Source organism: Akebia trifoliata, chromosome 8 (genome assembly GCF_017979445.1).
Source record: "Akebia trifoliata isolate Shusen 1 chromosome 8, ASM1797944v1, whole genome shotgun sequence".
In the NCBI taxonomy this organism is placed as follows: domain Eukaryota; kingdom Viridiplantae; phylum Streptophyta; class Magnoliopsida; order Ranunculales; family Lardizabalaceae; genus Akebia; species Akebia trifoliata.
Genome location: NC_141382.1, coordinates 46,883,092 through 46,896,455, shown reverse-complemented (window position 1 = coordinate 46,896,455; position 13,364 = coordinate 46,883,092). Strand labels below are relative to the sequence as shown.

At 34.2% G+C, this 13,364-nt stretch overlaps 1 protein-coding gene across 1 annotated transcript; it reads right to left on the bottom strand.

The window, feature by feature from the left end:
* Positions 1 to 353: 353 nt before the first annotated feature.
* Positions 354 to 12,027, bottom strand: LOC147397267 (carotenoid 9,10(9',10')-cleavage dioxygenase 1-like). Its single transcript, XM_086452798.1, has 13 exons — positions 11,145 to 12,027; positions 8,186 to 8,308; positions 7,399 to 7,501; positions 5,047 to 5,315; positions 3,579 to 3,758; positions 2,581 to 2,659; positions 2,316 to 2,397; positions 2,091 to 2,153; positions 1,852 to 1,990; positions 1,336 to 1,654; positions 1,199 to 1,248; positions 951 to 1,103; positions 354 to 772 (listed from the first exon to the last, which is right to left on the bottom strand). The coding sequence occupies exons 1-13, from the start codon at positions 11,250 to 11,252 to the stop codon at positions 668 to 670; spliced, it is 1,773 nt and encodes a 590-aa protein (XP_086308924.1). The 5' UTR covers positions 11,253 to 12,027; the 3' UTR covers positions 354 to 667.
* Positions 12,028 to 13,364: the final 1,337 nt, after the last annotated feature.

Sequence of the window (13,364 nt, the reverse complement as noted above, 5' to 3'; positions counted from 1 at the left end):
AGAAAATTAAAAATAAAGATAGTTGTGCATGTCATGACATTTCAAGGATTTCATAGAGAACTCTGCTTCATTTTTTCGACGACAGTGAACTTCAATTTTTTTTTACGATCAACATGTTCTAAACCCTTTCTTGAGCAAACACATTCCATTCATGCATGTCTCTCATCCCCACATGACTATATTAAGCTTCTCTTATTCACTCTACAAGCACACTTCTTACCTCACAAATATACCCATTAAGAAGAGACTACCACGCCCCAAAGACCAACCATATGGCTAACATGATCTCTGTTATAACCAATCTTTTCCAGTGTTTGTGAACCATGCAAGCCCAAGTCTAATGTGGGTTCTAAGATTTGGACACACCCTTTTCCTACTAAATTGCCCTTTTGTGGTAGATTTTTCTCTAATTTGGTTGTGTTGGCTTAATATTCTCATAGGGTCTAGCTTAAAGCACGACGACGGAAAAAAAATGGAAAGAAAAATAAGATCAGATTATGAGTTTAGATAAATTTAAACCAGTTTTTTTGTTCCTAATGCACACCCCACATGAAGATTTCCTTATACTATGGACACCATCCTCACAACTTGAGTTTAACCTGAAAATGCACAAACAACTACCTATTTTCTTTCATCTTGCTCCTTTCTGTTATGTTCAAGCTATCCCTCATTTGTGTACGAAACTAGCGTGAAAACCATACGGCACCCGTTGGGGTAGATTTATTTTGGCCACTGGAGCTTCTGAGAACTTCTTCGCGTCAATTATATAAACCTGCAATGGAGACAAAAAGGAAATATTTTAATTTTTCTCGTATTGTGCGTGCATGCTCAAATGAGCACATACTCATGTGTACCTATGTGTGGTCTAGGGGAGGACACATGCTTGACATGTTATATGAAGTAGTTGATCTTGGGATTGGTATACTGTATGTGTGCACGTATGAGCTCACCTGCGATACATTTGTTATCTCATCATGCACATAACAAATAAGCCAACCATCATCTTCATCGATCCCTCCAGGCTTTCCAACAAATTGAATCCCAGAACAGAACTGATTATCTCCCAACACATGATATTCAACATTTATGAACTCCCCATCTCCCTGGAAAAAAAAAATCAAAATCAAATTCATCAAAGAACATTTCTTTCATAATTAATTTCTATGTTCTCATTTTTTTTTTCAAAACTTTTCTCTACCTTTTGTTCATCCAAGTACAACTTTGCAAACATGTTATATTTAGACATACCTGCATTTTAGTTAAAGAAAACATTACTTGTGTCAACAAATGTAAAAGAACTATCCAAAACATAGGTGATCAAAGTTATCAAATTACCAGTATCGGAGCTTTTTATGGAATCCAAAACTTGGCTATAAGCGTACTTGCTCTTGCGACCCATAAAATTATTATTGATTGTTGGAAAATCCATGGCGAACTTTGTTCCTGTGAGATACGTTTCTTTAACTTCTCTCGTCTTCATGTTTAGTCTCCACTCATAAGGGCGAGGAAATACTACTCCATCGATGGATGGATCAAAACCTTCTGAATCACTAGAGGCATATAGAAAAGCTCTTCGAAACCATTGGTGTGGGTCAGTTGAGTGATCTGGGCCTGGGATTATCGACCCATTTGACCGAAATCCTCTTACTATTATCTGTCTCAAAATTTTAATATAACTATATTGTGGAAGTAAGCTTTGTTCTGAGTGAAAATTAATGTTGTTCCATAAAAGGTTTTCATGTCTGTTTTATCATTTTTTACAATTTCAATAAAAAAAAGTTCTTAAAATTTCTAGACCATAATTGAAATTCAATACTTTGATCTTAGCAAATTAATATTCTAAAATCTTACCTCATCTCCATCCTCAAAAGAGTTAATGAGGTGATAAGTGCAATGGTTTTCTACTTGAAACCAAATGATAGATTCTGCATCACCATATCGAGGCATCACTCCGATTCTTGAATTTTGATCTCTCTCGAACTTAATAAACCTGCATTTCGTACGAATTTATTCCTTAATATTAAGTTAGAGAATCATTTTTATCGAATTTCTAAGGATATATAGAATATTTAACTTCAAAAGATACCCACATGCCTCCTGCTAGAACTTTATCAAGTCCTAATTGAAGTGGATAATCCATGATTATGTTGTAGCTGAAAACCATTGTACAAAATGAAATAAAATGTTAATTATAATAACATAAAGTTTTAATTACTTGGGTACCGAAGAGACAACCGGATTATACATCACGAAAATCGTAAATAAGTGAAAATTCTATATTCTAAAACTGAGTAAATCAAAGATATAAATCTTACTTCTCTGTTACAGAAAGCTCATGAACTAATGTACTTTTATTGAACTTAATATCAACCTTATGGATCATTTTCTCTCCATCAGCTTCACAATATAAAACAATGGTGTTAGGCAATTTAACTTCAATGTATTTGAATGTTTAATTTGAGATATTAAAGAAATTTAAATCTAGATCTACAAAGAATTTAGAACATAATGTGTATAAGTTAGGTACTTAGTTCAAGTCATTCCTCGACGCTATATATGAATCTGATGTAAATGATTTACCTGAGATAATTCCAAGAACATAGAATGGCTTCTTTGCATCAACGCCCATGATCACCAACTCTCCAGTTCCAGGTACTACCTGATACAACATATGTTTAAGCACTTAATAAAAAGTTCATCATCATTGCCATCAAAGGTTTATCGTAAAAATTTGGGGTCGGTTTGAAAGTATCTTATTCATGCGTAAAAATTTGGGGTCACGCGATCCCAACCGTTCACATACAATATCCAACAGCTGAGATTTTTGCATATCTTGATAATACATATCTCGGAGATGCTTATCTCGATAAAAAATCTCAAACACTGGATTTTGTGTTTAAATGGTTGAGATCATGTGCTTTTTCCATGAGTCAAGGGATCCTGACCCTTGTCCTAAAGGGTTGGGATAAGTTGACTCACAAAGAATGACTAATGAGAAAACACATGATCCCAACCATTCACATACAATATCCAACAGTTGAGATTTATGCTTATCTCGGTAACACATACCTCAGAGATGCTTATCCTGAGAATAAATCTCAACCATTGGATTTTGTGTTTAAACGATTGGGATCATGTGTTTTTCCATGAATCATTCTTCATGAGTCAAGGGATCCGGTCCTTGTCTAAAACTGTCTTCTATTAATTAAAGTTAATGAAAGGTTTGCATTTTAAAGGGTCTTCTTATCATGATGGAACTGCGCATGACAACAAGATGAGCAATGACTCCTCATAGTGTGGTATAAGATGTATAAGGCTTCAAAACTAGCTCGACCACCCTTCAACAAGGTGTTGAATTGCATGAGATGCATGAATATATTATGATAGATTTTATTGCCACACCGACTTTTGCTTATGCCACCCCGGCCATATGTAAATAACCTAAGAATTAGCACACATCTTGGGGGACCATTAGTAAAAGTTGGTGAGGATTACTAGAAGCTCTCATATATTATGTATCCATTTTATTTGTCACATTGAACTTCACTTTTTTCGATAAGTTAGTATTGACTATTAACCTTTGGGTGGCTCGTAAAAGGGCGATCCCAAGCTCCATTAACATCCCATTCATCCAAAGTGTCTAAATTGGAGATATTGATCTCATAGGGAAGATGATTCTCTGAGATGGTATAAGCTTTTCCTGCATGTTGAATTATGTTGGTGTTGTTATAGTCTTTGTTCACTTTCCCAAATCTCAGCTGTAGAACAAAAACACGCACAAAAAACATATCGTTATTCCTTTTTCAATCCATACTAAAAAGGGATGCATTGTTGTATTGTTAGAATCCATGTTGTATATTTGAAACAAGTTGACCTCTTGACTTCTCTAATGTTACAATCCACTTTCCTCTGTCTCTCTTTTCTCTTCGGCCGACAGGAAAAAAAAATGTAGGATTGGTGCATGTGCTTCATCATGGAAGAAAATAGTCATTGAATCGTGGATCATTAACTAATACAAATATTTATTTACTATTATAACGAGGGTCAAGATCAGGGGACAACTAGTTGTTACAATATTTTTTACTACATCATGTGGATGTCCATTTTTTCAATGTTTTTTACTACACCACCGGATGCTAGAGGATCTTGTAAAATGGAAGACATTCGGGGATTGTAAAAAATGTTGTAACAAATAGTTATCCACCGATCCTAAACCTATAACAAGAAATGGGTGAGTATCGTTGACATAAATCCACATTAATTTTTTCAATACCATTATAATGAGAGAAAGGTGAGTATAGTTAATATAGATCAACATTAAATACTTTTTTTTAATTACATAATATATCATTGAATAGATAATTAATGCTTTCAAAATAATCTATTTATATGTAGTAATATAGAAATAAAACAATAGGTTTATCTTTTAAAGTTATCTTGACAAGTGACAAAATTTACAAGGCCGAGAGCCCACAATTTTGAGATGTCTCTACCCTAACAATACAGTACATTCATAATGCATATATCTCTACCTGATTAATTATAAAATAATTTTAACCTTATAAAAATAGAGAGCTGCTATTGCCACACCAACTTTTACTATGCTCACCAATTCCTATGTAAATCACCAAAGAATTGCACAAAGTTGGTGTGACGTTAGTAAAAGCATGTGTGGCAATAGTAACTCTAAACATACCTATTCATTTTTTCCCCCTCATGCCACCCACTTTCAATGAACTTTCCCTAGGTCCATTAGGTCATATGCAGTCCATCCAATCATAGTAGATATCCCTTCATCAACACAGCATAAGGGCTATCGATGGATCGAATCAAGCTCGAAAATAAAAAAATATATGTAAATTATGTTAACATATCATATATGTGATGTATATCTATTTTTATATGTGAAATCAGATTTGGAACCAAACATCAAGATCCAATTCGATAAGAACCCGATCCATTTAAATTCTTTTTTGATTGGGTCTAGATGAGACTGTGTGTGTGTGTGTGTGCGTGGAAGTATAAGTTCAGATGTGATTGACTTGCCAAGTTAAGAAAGATAGAAGAAAGAAGTGCTTGAGGATGGCCTATTGTTGCAGGAAGAAACAAAGGTTTGTTCTTGGCCTTCTCCATCTTGAATGTTTCATCTTGGATGTATCTGTTGTTATATGAGATGGTCCACTTTCCTTCCTCATCAATTGCATCTTTTTCGAAATAAGTTGCGTGTACCATTCCATCTCCTTGGAACCAACTTAAGCTGCTTTTGCCCAACATTGACACTGCAACTGTTTGGTCTGGGAATAATGGATTTGGCCCTGCAAATTATTTAATTTTCATTTACTTAATTCAAATCAATCCCATAAATCCAAATACAATGAACTTAATTATGACTACAAAAAATTTAATAATTTTAATCTATATGGACTGCATGTTCACTTGTCACCCAAAAACATGATCAGGTATCATGTGAATTAGTGCATAAACATTTTATGAACACCAAAATAAAATATTTAATAGAGAAAATTCCCAAAACATCCATACCTTTAGATAAAATTCCCATTTTAGTACATTGTTCACTTTAATTCTCAAAACATGCATAAACATGAGGTAGTGAGATCATGGGTATTTATTCTAATTTTAAAGTGACGATATTGCTGATAAAAATTAAAACATGAGGTAGTGAAATCACAAGTATTTATTTTACCCGTGACGATCTCTCAAATTATAAAGGTGACAATCTCGCTGATATTTATATTGTAACTTTTGACATCAAATATCCTTTGATATTTACGGCGAGATCATAGACATTTTATTCGCTGAAAAATAATTTCCAAAATACTTGGAGCATGTTTTAGGAATTAAAATGAACAATGTACTGGATGATCTCTACGACGAGAAAATCATCTACACAAAAATATCAGCAAATTCTGAAATTTCTAACCCTAGTTTATAAGATGTAGAATCGTGAATCATCAATTTTTACCGTTAGTTTGTAACCACTTTTCATGGGGTTAGAAGTTTCAAAATTGACTGATTTTTTTGTGAGGATGATCTACTGACTATAGAGATCATCCTCACAAAAAATCAGTCAATTTCAAAACTTTTTAGCCATATCAGACAAAATGCTTTGTTTAGAATGTTGTCTAGGATTTTGTCAAAAGAACACTACCCATATATATATATATATATATGTGGGTCCCGTTCAATGGCTAACTTTTTGGCAAAACATGAGTTAGAAGTTTTGGAATGGGCTGATTTTGGCGAGGATGATCTCTAAGGTGAGGAGATCATCATCACCAAAAATCAGTCCATTCCAAAACTTATAACCCCATAAAAAATAGTTTACAAAAAATGGACGGTCCACGATTTTTCAACTTGTAAACATGGGTTAGAAGTTTTGGAATGGGCTGATTTTTGGTGAGGATGATCTCCTCACCGTAGAGATCATCCTTACCAAAAATCAGCCCATTCCAAAACTTCTAACTCATGTTTTGAAAAATGTTTTACTAAAATTTTTGCCAAAAAGTTAGCCATTGAACGCTACCCTATATATATAGGGTCCCGTTCAACACCAAACATTTTGGCCAACATTTTAGCCAACCATTTTTGTCCTACATGGGTTAGAAGTTTTGGAATGGGCTGATTTTTGGTAAGGATGATCTCTACGGTGAGGAGATCATCCTCACCACATTCCAAAACTTCTAGCCCCATGTTTACAAGTTGAAAAATCGTGGACCGTTCATTTTTTGTAAACCATTTTTTATGGGGTTAGAAGTTTTGGAATGGGCTGATTTTTTGTGATGATGATCTCCTCACCGTAGAGATCATCCTTACCAAAAATCAACCCATTCCAAAACTTCTAACCCATGTTTTGAAAAATGTTTTGCCAAAAGGTTTAGTGCTGAACATTTCCCATATATATAGGGTCTCATTTGGCAAACAACGTTACGGAGCCAGCCAACACTTTTGTCTTATATGGGTTAGAAGTTTCAAAGTGGACTGATTTTTTTGTGAGGATGATCTCTATGGTGAAGGGATCACCCTCGCAAAAAATAGCGCAGTATAAAACTTCTATAGAGATCATCCTCATAAAAAAATCAGTCCATTTTGAAACTTCTAACCCCATCAAAAGTGGTTTAGAATTGTGGACCGTCGAAATTTAGCATGTTTTGGTAACTCACCCTAACTCATCAAGGGAACTCAAGACTCAGCTGAGTAGACTTAGAGACAGGTAAACACACAGGAAACTTGGATGTGATAACGTGTGTCATATTTTATGTTAAGAGTTAAATATGATCTAAATTTTGAAATATTAAAAATAGAAAATATTTATATATTTTATTAATCCACTCGAGTTGACTCAAGTCCAGTTGAGTTTTCGAGTTTTAAAAGACCCACCGTTTCTTATATAAACACCTTGAGGGAAATCCATAGGAATCTCCCCTTCAATGCTTGAAAGCACCACCTTTTCACCTATTTCATCTACCGGTGCAAAATTTCCCTTTTAAAATTCCACAAACAAAAGGGTTAGTGTAGCTTACAAAATGAAAGAAATTATACAAAACTAACCCATAGTGCTGCCTATGGATCGGGTCAGATTGGATCTAGGTCGATCTGTGACCAATATGACAAGGATTGGATGCATGAGATCCTGAACCGATCCGATAAGCATTGGACTGGACCTTTGTTTGATCAGGATTTTTTAGTATCTCAATATGAGGGTCCAATAATAATCGGATCAGGTATTCTAATTTGATATGAAAAATCTAAATAAACCTCATAATTCAAACAAAATTTACTTATTTTTTTTTATAACTAGGTATCCCTCTGGACCGAGGACCAAGCCCGTGTCTGGGCTTTGCCCAGTCCATAGATCATGGTCTTGTCTAAGAACTAGTTCCGAGGCACATGCAACGCCCGTCCGTCACATGCACAAGATAAGTGAGGGTGGCCCTTGAGAAATTAATGTTCATACTAAATATTGAACTCAAGATCTACAGGCATCGACCAAATTGCCATTGAGCCAACCACTTGGGTTACATAATTTACGTACTTAGGCACATTTTATCAGATTGGGATCTGATTGATCCAAAACCCATCTGATAAGATATGATCCGATCCGATCCATTGACAGCCCTACTATATATATATATAGAGAGAGAGAGAGAGAGGATGAAATATATACCTGCACAATCATTGGGTTCTCTACAAATTTGAACATAGAGTCTACCAAGATTGTACAAATTGTCTTAATGGACTCAGTAACTTTGATTCTCATGGGGATTTTCTCACATTCTTTTAGAATTGGCTGTCACAGTTAAAAAAAGGAAAAAGAAAATCATAATCATGAAACCCATCATGTTATCATGCAAATTTCAACAAATATTTGGCCCACCAATTTGTGGTACTACACATCAAAATCATTATGGCTGGCGATTTCTACTCTTCAAATTTCAGCACTTTTCATGGATATTATATACTCAAGTCAAGGGTTACATTTCACTGGGCCACTTGTGTCATTGTGTGTAGGTCCACTCGTTTTTGGCGTGGAGGTCTAACAATGGACCGGGTTGGGCTGGGTTTTTAAAGGCAAAAAACTTGACCTGAACCCAACCCATCTAAATATCGGGCTGGGCTTAAGAAATAAAATCTTAGTCCAATCCCGATCCACCTATATTCGGGTCATTTGCGGGCTGAGCCAAACCCATTTTAAGTATTTCTTTATTGAATCAAAAGCATATCAAATAACAATAAATTGATCAAAATAATATTTTATTGTTAGAGCTGAAAAAATTAATTGTATTCTATACAATAATATTTTATTGGCACCATTATTAATTTATAAAAAATTGGTCTGTAATATATTTTAATATACTATAGCCTACACTCAAAACACAAACCAGTCCCTATAATAAAACGGGCTTAGCCTGACCTGATAACTAAGTGGACTAAATTACTAAATCCAAACCCAATTCATAACAGGCTGGATCGGGTCAAAACTCGGTCCATTGACAGCCCTACATATAAGGGTCAATGGACAAAATTAGTGTCCTACGTGGCATTGAGTATTTCAAAAGAAAATCATTTTCCTGAAAAATGATTCTCATATTGGTAGAAAAATATTGGTTTATTTAAACATAGAGAGCTACTATTGCCACACCAACTTTTACTAATGCCACATCATGTCCTATGTAAATCACTAAAGAATTGCACACAGTTAAACTTAGTGTGGCAATAGTAACTCCCTTAAACATATCCCTCCCCATTTTAGTGAATATTTGAGATACTCCCGTGTTTTAAAGCTGATGACATGCTTCGCTTGACGTTGGTATTCTTTGTGGAGTAATGCTAAATGATCTAAAATCATTGACTTTTCTCTAAAAAATCTGTAATCTTTAATCTTGACTCTTAATTTTTTTTATTTAAAACAATTCAACTTTTTCTTTAATCCTTCGTTTGAAAACCCTTTGTAGAAAATCCTTGAATCTTCTTTCTTAAATTATATCATTTTTTATTTCTACAAAAAAAATATTATCTTGCCTTGAGGTTTGAAGGTTGAAGAAGATAGAATCTTAAGATTAAAGATGAAAAATCAAGGTTGAAGAGATATAGTTATGAGGGAAAAAATAAGGGAGATAGGGGAAGAGAGAGCATCAAAGTCATTTTAATTAGTCTTGAATAAAAGATTGAGTTCAAGGGGTATGTCATCAGTTTGAAAACATAGGAGGTGCCTCAAATATTCTCCAAAACATAAAGGGGTATCTCTAAAACACCCAATTTTTTTTTTTTTTTTTTGGGGGGGGGTGGGTTGAAGAGAGAGCATCAAAGTCATTATAATTAGTCTAGAATAAAAGATTGAGTTCAAGGGGTATGTCATCAGTTTGAAAACATAGGAGGTGCCTCAAATATTCTCCAAAACATAAAGGGGTATCTCTGAAACACCCAATTTTTTTTTTATTTTTCAACCCAATCCAATTAAAGTGGAAAAATCTAATGTTATTCTCTGATGTAGAACAAGTGGTAGAAGATTTCGTGTATCGCCAAAAATAAAAAGTCAAGAAGCATTAGTAGAAATTGTGGAGGAGTAAAATCCCTACTAATAAGAGAGTACCTCGTAAGTCGGAAGCAAGCTGGAAGTTCGGGTATCCATATTCCCGATCCGTAATAAGTCGGAATAGACAAAAAAGGATAATAACAACGTGAGAGGATAATGCGTGATGATCCCTAGAATCACGAGATTTTTGAATGCGCAATCTCAGATCCTAACTTTAAGGGATTGAGCGTTTAATTCTTCAAAAGAAGAAAGATTAATACAGAAGACGTGGAGAAAAAGAAGGAGGTAAGCTCTATAAAAAGGGAAGCAGCATGTGATGAAAGGGGGAGGGAAAAAGAAATAATTGGATTGAGGAGAGAGTATAGAATATCTTTTTATATAATTTAACTTTGGCATCGGAGGCTTTTCTTTTTCAGGGAAGAAGGTCCAAAGAAAGGAACGAAATTCGTAAAGAGGACATCTTCAGATCGATGAATAGCGAAAGTTCAACCGTGAATTCTTTTTCAGGAAATATTGGGGCCTACAGAAATCATAAGCCTCGGAGTCAAAATCATTCAACGGGACCCATTCTTGAATGGAATCTTCAAGATTCATAGCTTTACCATGAATTTTTAACTTTTAGGTCCAATTCCTTCCTTTACCCCCTTTTATTTGTTAATAACTTTAGTTATAGAAATCAGAATCACGAACCGCTGATTCTGCCTTACTTTTAGGGTTAAGTAATATTTTTTTTCATAATTAGTTTGTTTTTACTATTTTAAATAATTTTGACTATTTTCGTGTTTTACTAGGATTAAAACATTGTTCTTATAAAAGGGTTGTAACTGCAAGACACAGATTTTCTTCAGTTTAATAAAATTTCTCTTTGAGATTACTTTTCTGGTGGATTCTAGATTTTCTTATTCTTTTATTGTTTCTCGCCGCGTCATTTTTTTACAATTACCCCCACTCCCATACATGTCCTTGGTAAATCAAACAATGACAGACATTGTTAGGAAACCCATTTTCCTAAGAAAACATTTTCCCTAACATTTACACACCATAAAGGCAAAACCATAACATAACCATACTCTATGAAAAGGGATTTTACCTTGAAAGTGGAAGAAAGTGAAGATTTCAAGCGATGGAATTGTGGAGTAGCTGGAGTTTTCTGCATTGTACTTTTAACAGTAAAACCACGTAGACATGATGACTCCATGTCTAATGCTTAGTTAAGATTGTGATGGTGAACATAACTACACCTCCAACATAAAGTTCCATATTTATATTAAGAACTCTCTCATTTTTTAGGTCAACTTGCATAATGAGACAATCCAAAATTATTATTATTGTTTAATTAAGCTAAGTTTATCTCAGGTAGAACTTTTTCAAGGTAGGCAAATGCAAGGGGCGCCAAGGTGCATACGTCTCAGGGATGATGCACCACATCAAGATGTAAAAGATCATATCTACTCCGTCCATGGTGGTGGGCCCATGAAATAGCTCTATGGTGATTTACAGAATTCTTAGGCATTAAGATTCTTTATAACAATGGACAAATTCTTACTAAGATGCTTTTTGTAGTTTATACTTATAGGATATATAGGAATCTTTCCAAAGTAATCAAGTATATAAAAAATAAAGGAAAATGATAGTCTCCACTGGATACTAAGTTAAAATCGTTGGATATACCTCGAGATTGTCGGGGTTTTGAATCTCTAAACCTAAGGACTGCTTGGGGATGGATGATATTATAAAGAAATTATACCATCATTTTCTGTGGAAAAATATTTTTAAAGATGTTTTAAGGATTAGGATCTTTGATACAAATCTTTGTTCTTAAATCCAACCCTTCTCAACATCTTCTTGGTTGAATTTATACATTTCCAAAACCTTCATTTGTCCACTTAAACATCTATGAATCCTCATATGGACATGAGTCAAGAACTGATTTTTTTATTAGGAACATCTCCTCACCATGAATGCCCTCCCTCCCTCCCATCAAACAAATAAATAAATGAACAATTTTGCATGTGCCTATGGTACCAGGTCATCTTTTGGGTTAAGGGGGTAAAAGAGGAAAGAGAATAAAGTTGAAAGGGTATTATTGAAAATGGTTAAAACAGAAAAGACAAATAAAGTTGAAATAGGAGGATAGGAAAGGAAATAAAGTTGAAATTGTCCCTCAAGATGCATGTCAAATTGAATTTGAATCGTTCTTTATGGGGATAAACATTGGCGAAAGACAACCATTGTGTTTTATTATAGAGACTAGAGTTCGTTTGACCCTACAACACAGACATCCTATTTGGGGGTTAAGGGGTAAAAAATAAAAATTAATGAAATTGGAGGGGTATTTTATTAAAAAAATTGGGGTTAAAGAGGAAAAATAGTAGTTAGTGAGATGTTATTGAAAAGAGGGAGAGGGGGAGGGAAAGGGGGGGAAGGAAATGAAACAATATAAATGTAAAGGGATGAAGAGGGAATACAATAAAGTGGGACTCACACAGAGAGGTGGATAAGAAGTTTGTCCCCAATAACTATAAGAGAGGGAGGAGGAAAGGAAACACGATAAATTTAAAGGGGTGAAAAAGGAATATAATAAAGTAGGGACCACACAAAGGGGTAGATGAGACATTTGTCCCCAATAACTATAGCAAACAGTGGGTCCTAGAATTATGTTTTATCATATAGATTAGAGTTCGTCTGTGCGTAAGGATAGTATTGAAAAATCTTTAGATTTGAAAGGATAAAAGAAGAAAAAATAATAAAATTTGAAGAGTATTATAAAAAAAAAATCTTTAGGGGTTGAAGGGATAAAATAAGGAAAAATATTAAATTAGAAGGGTATTATTGAAAAAGGGAAGCGAGTAAGAAGATAAGAAAAGTAAAGATAATAAAGTTGAAGGGGATGAGAAAAATAATAAAATAGGGTCATCACAGTTGGATGAGACATTTGTCCTCGGCAAATGGGTCTCACCATTGTGTTTTACTATATATACTAGAATTTGCCTATGCTGCAACACCCTCTTTCGAGTTAAGGGATAAAAGAGAAAAAAATAAAGTTAGAGATGTATCATTAAAAAAAATTGAGATTGAATGGGTAAAAGATAAAAAAATAATAAAGTGAGTTAAATGGGTATAAGAATAAATTTAGTAAAGTTGGAGAGATGAAGAATAAAGGAAATAAAGTGGGTCCCATAACCATAACACTATACTTTGATGGGAGATTTATGAAAAAATGGAGTAAAAGAGAAAAGATAATAAAATTAGAGGGGGTATTGTATAAAATTGATATAAAAGAGAAAATATATTAAAATTGGAAGGAGTA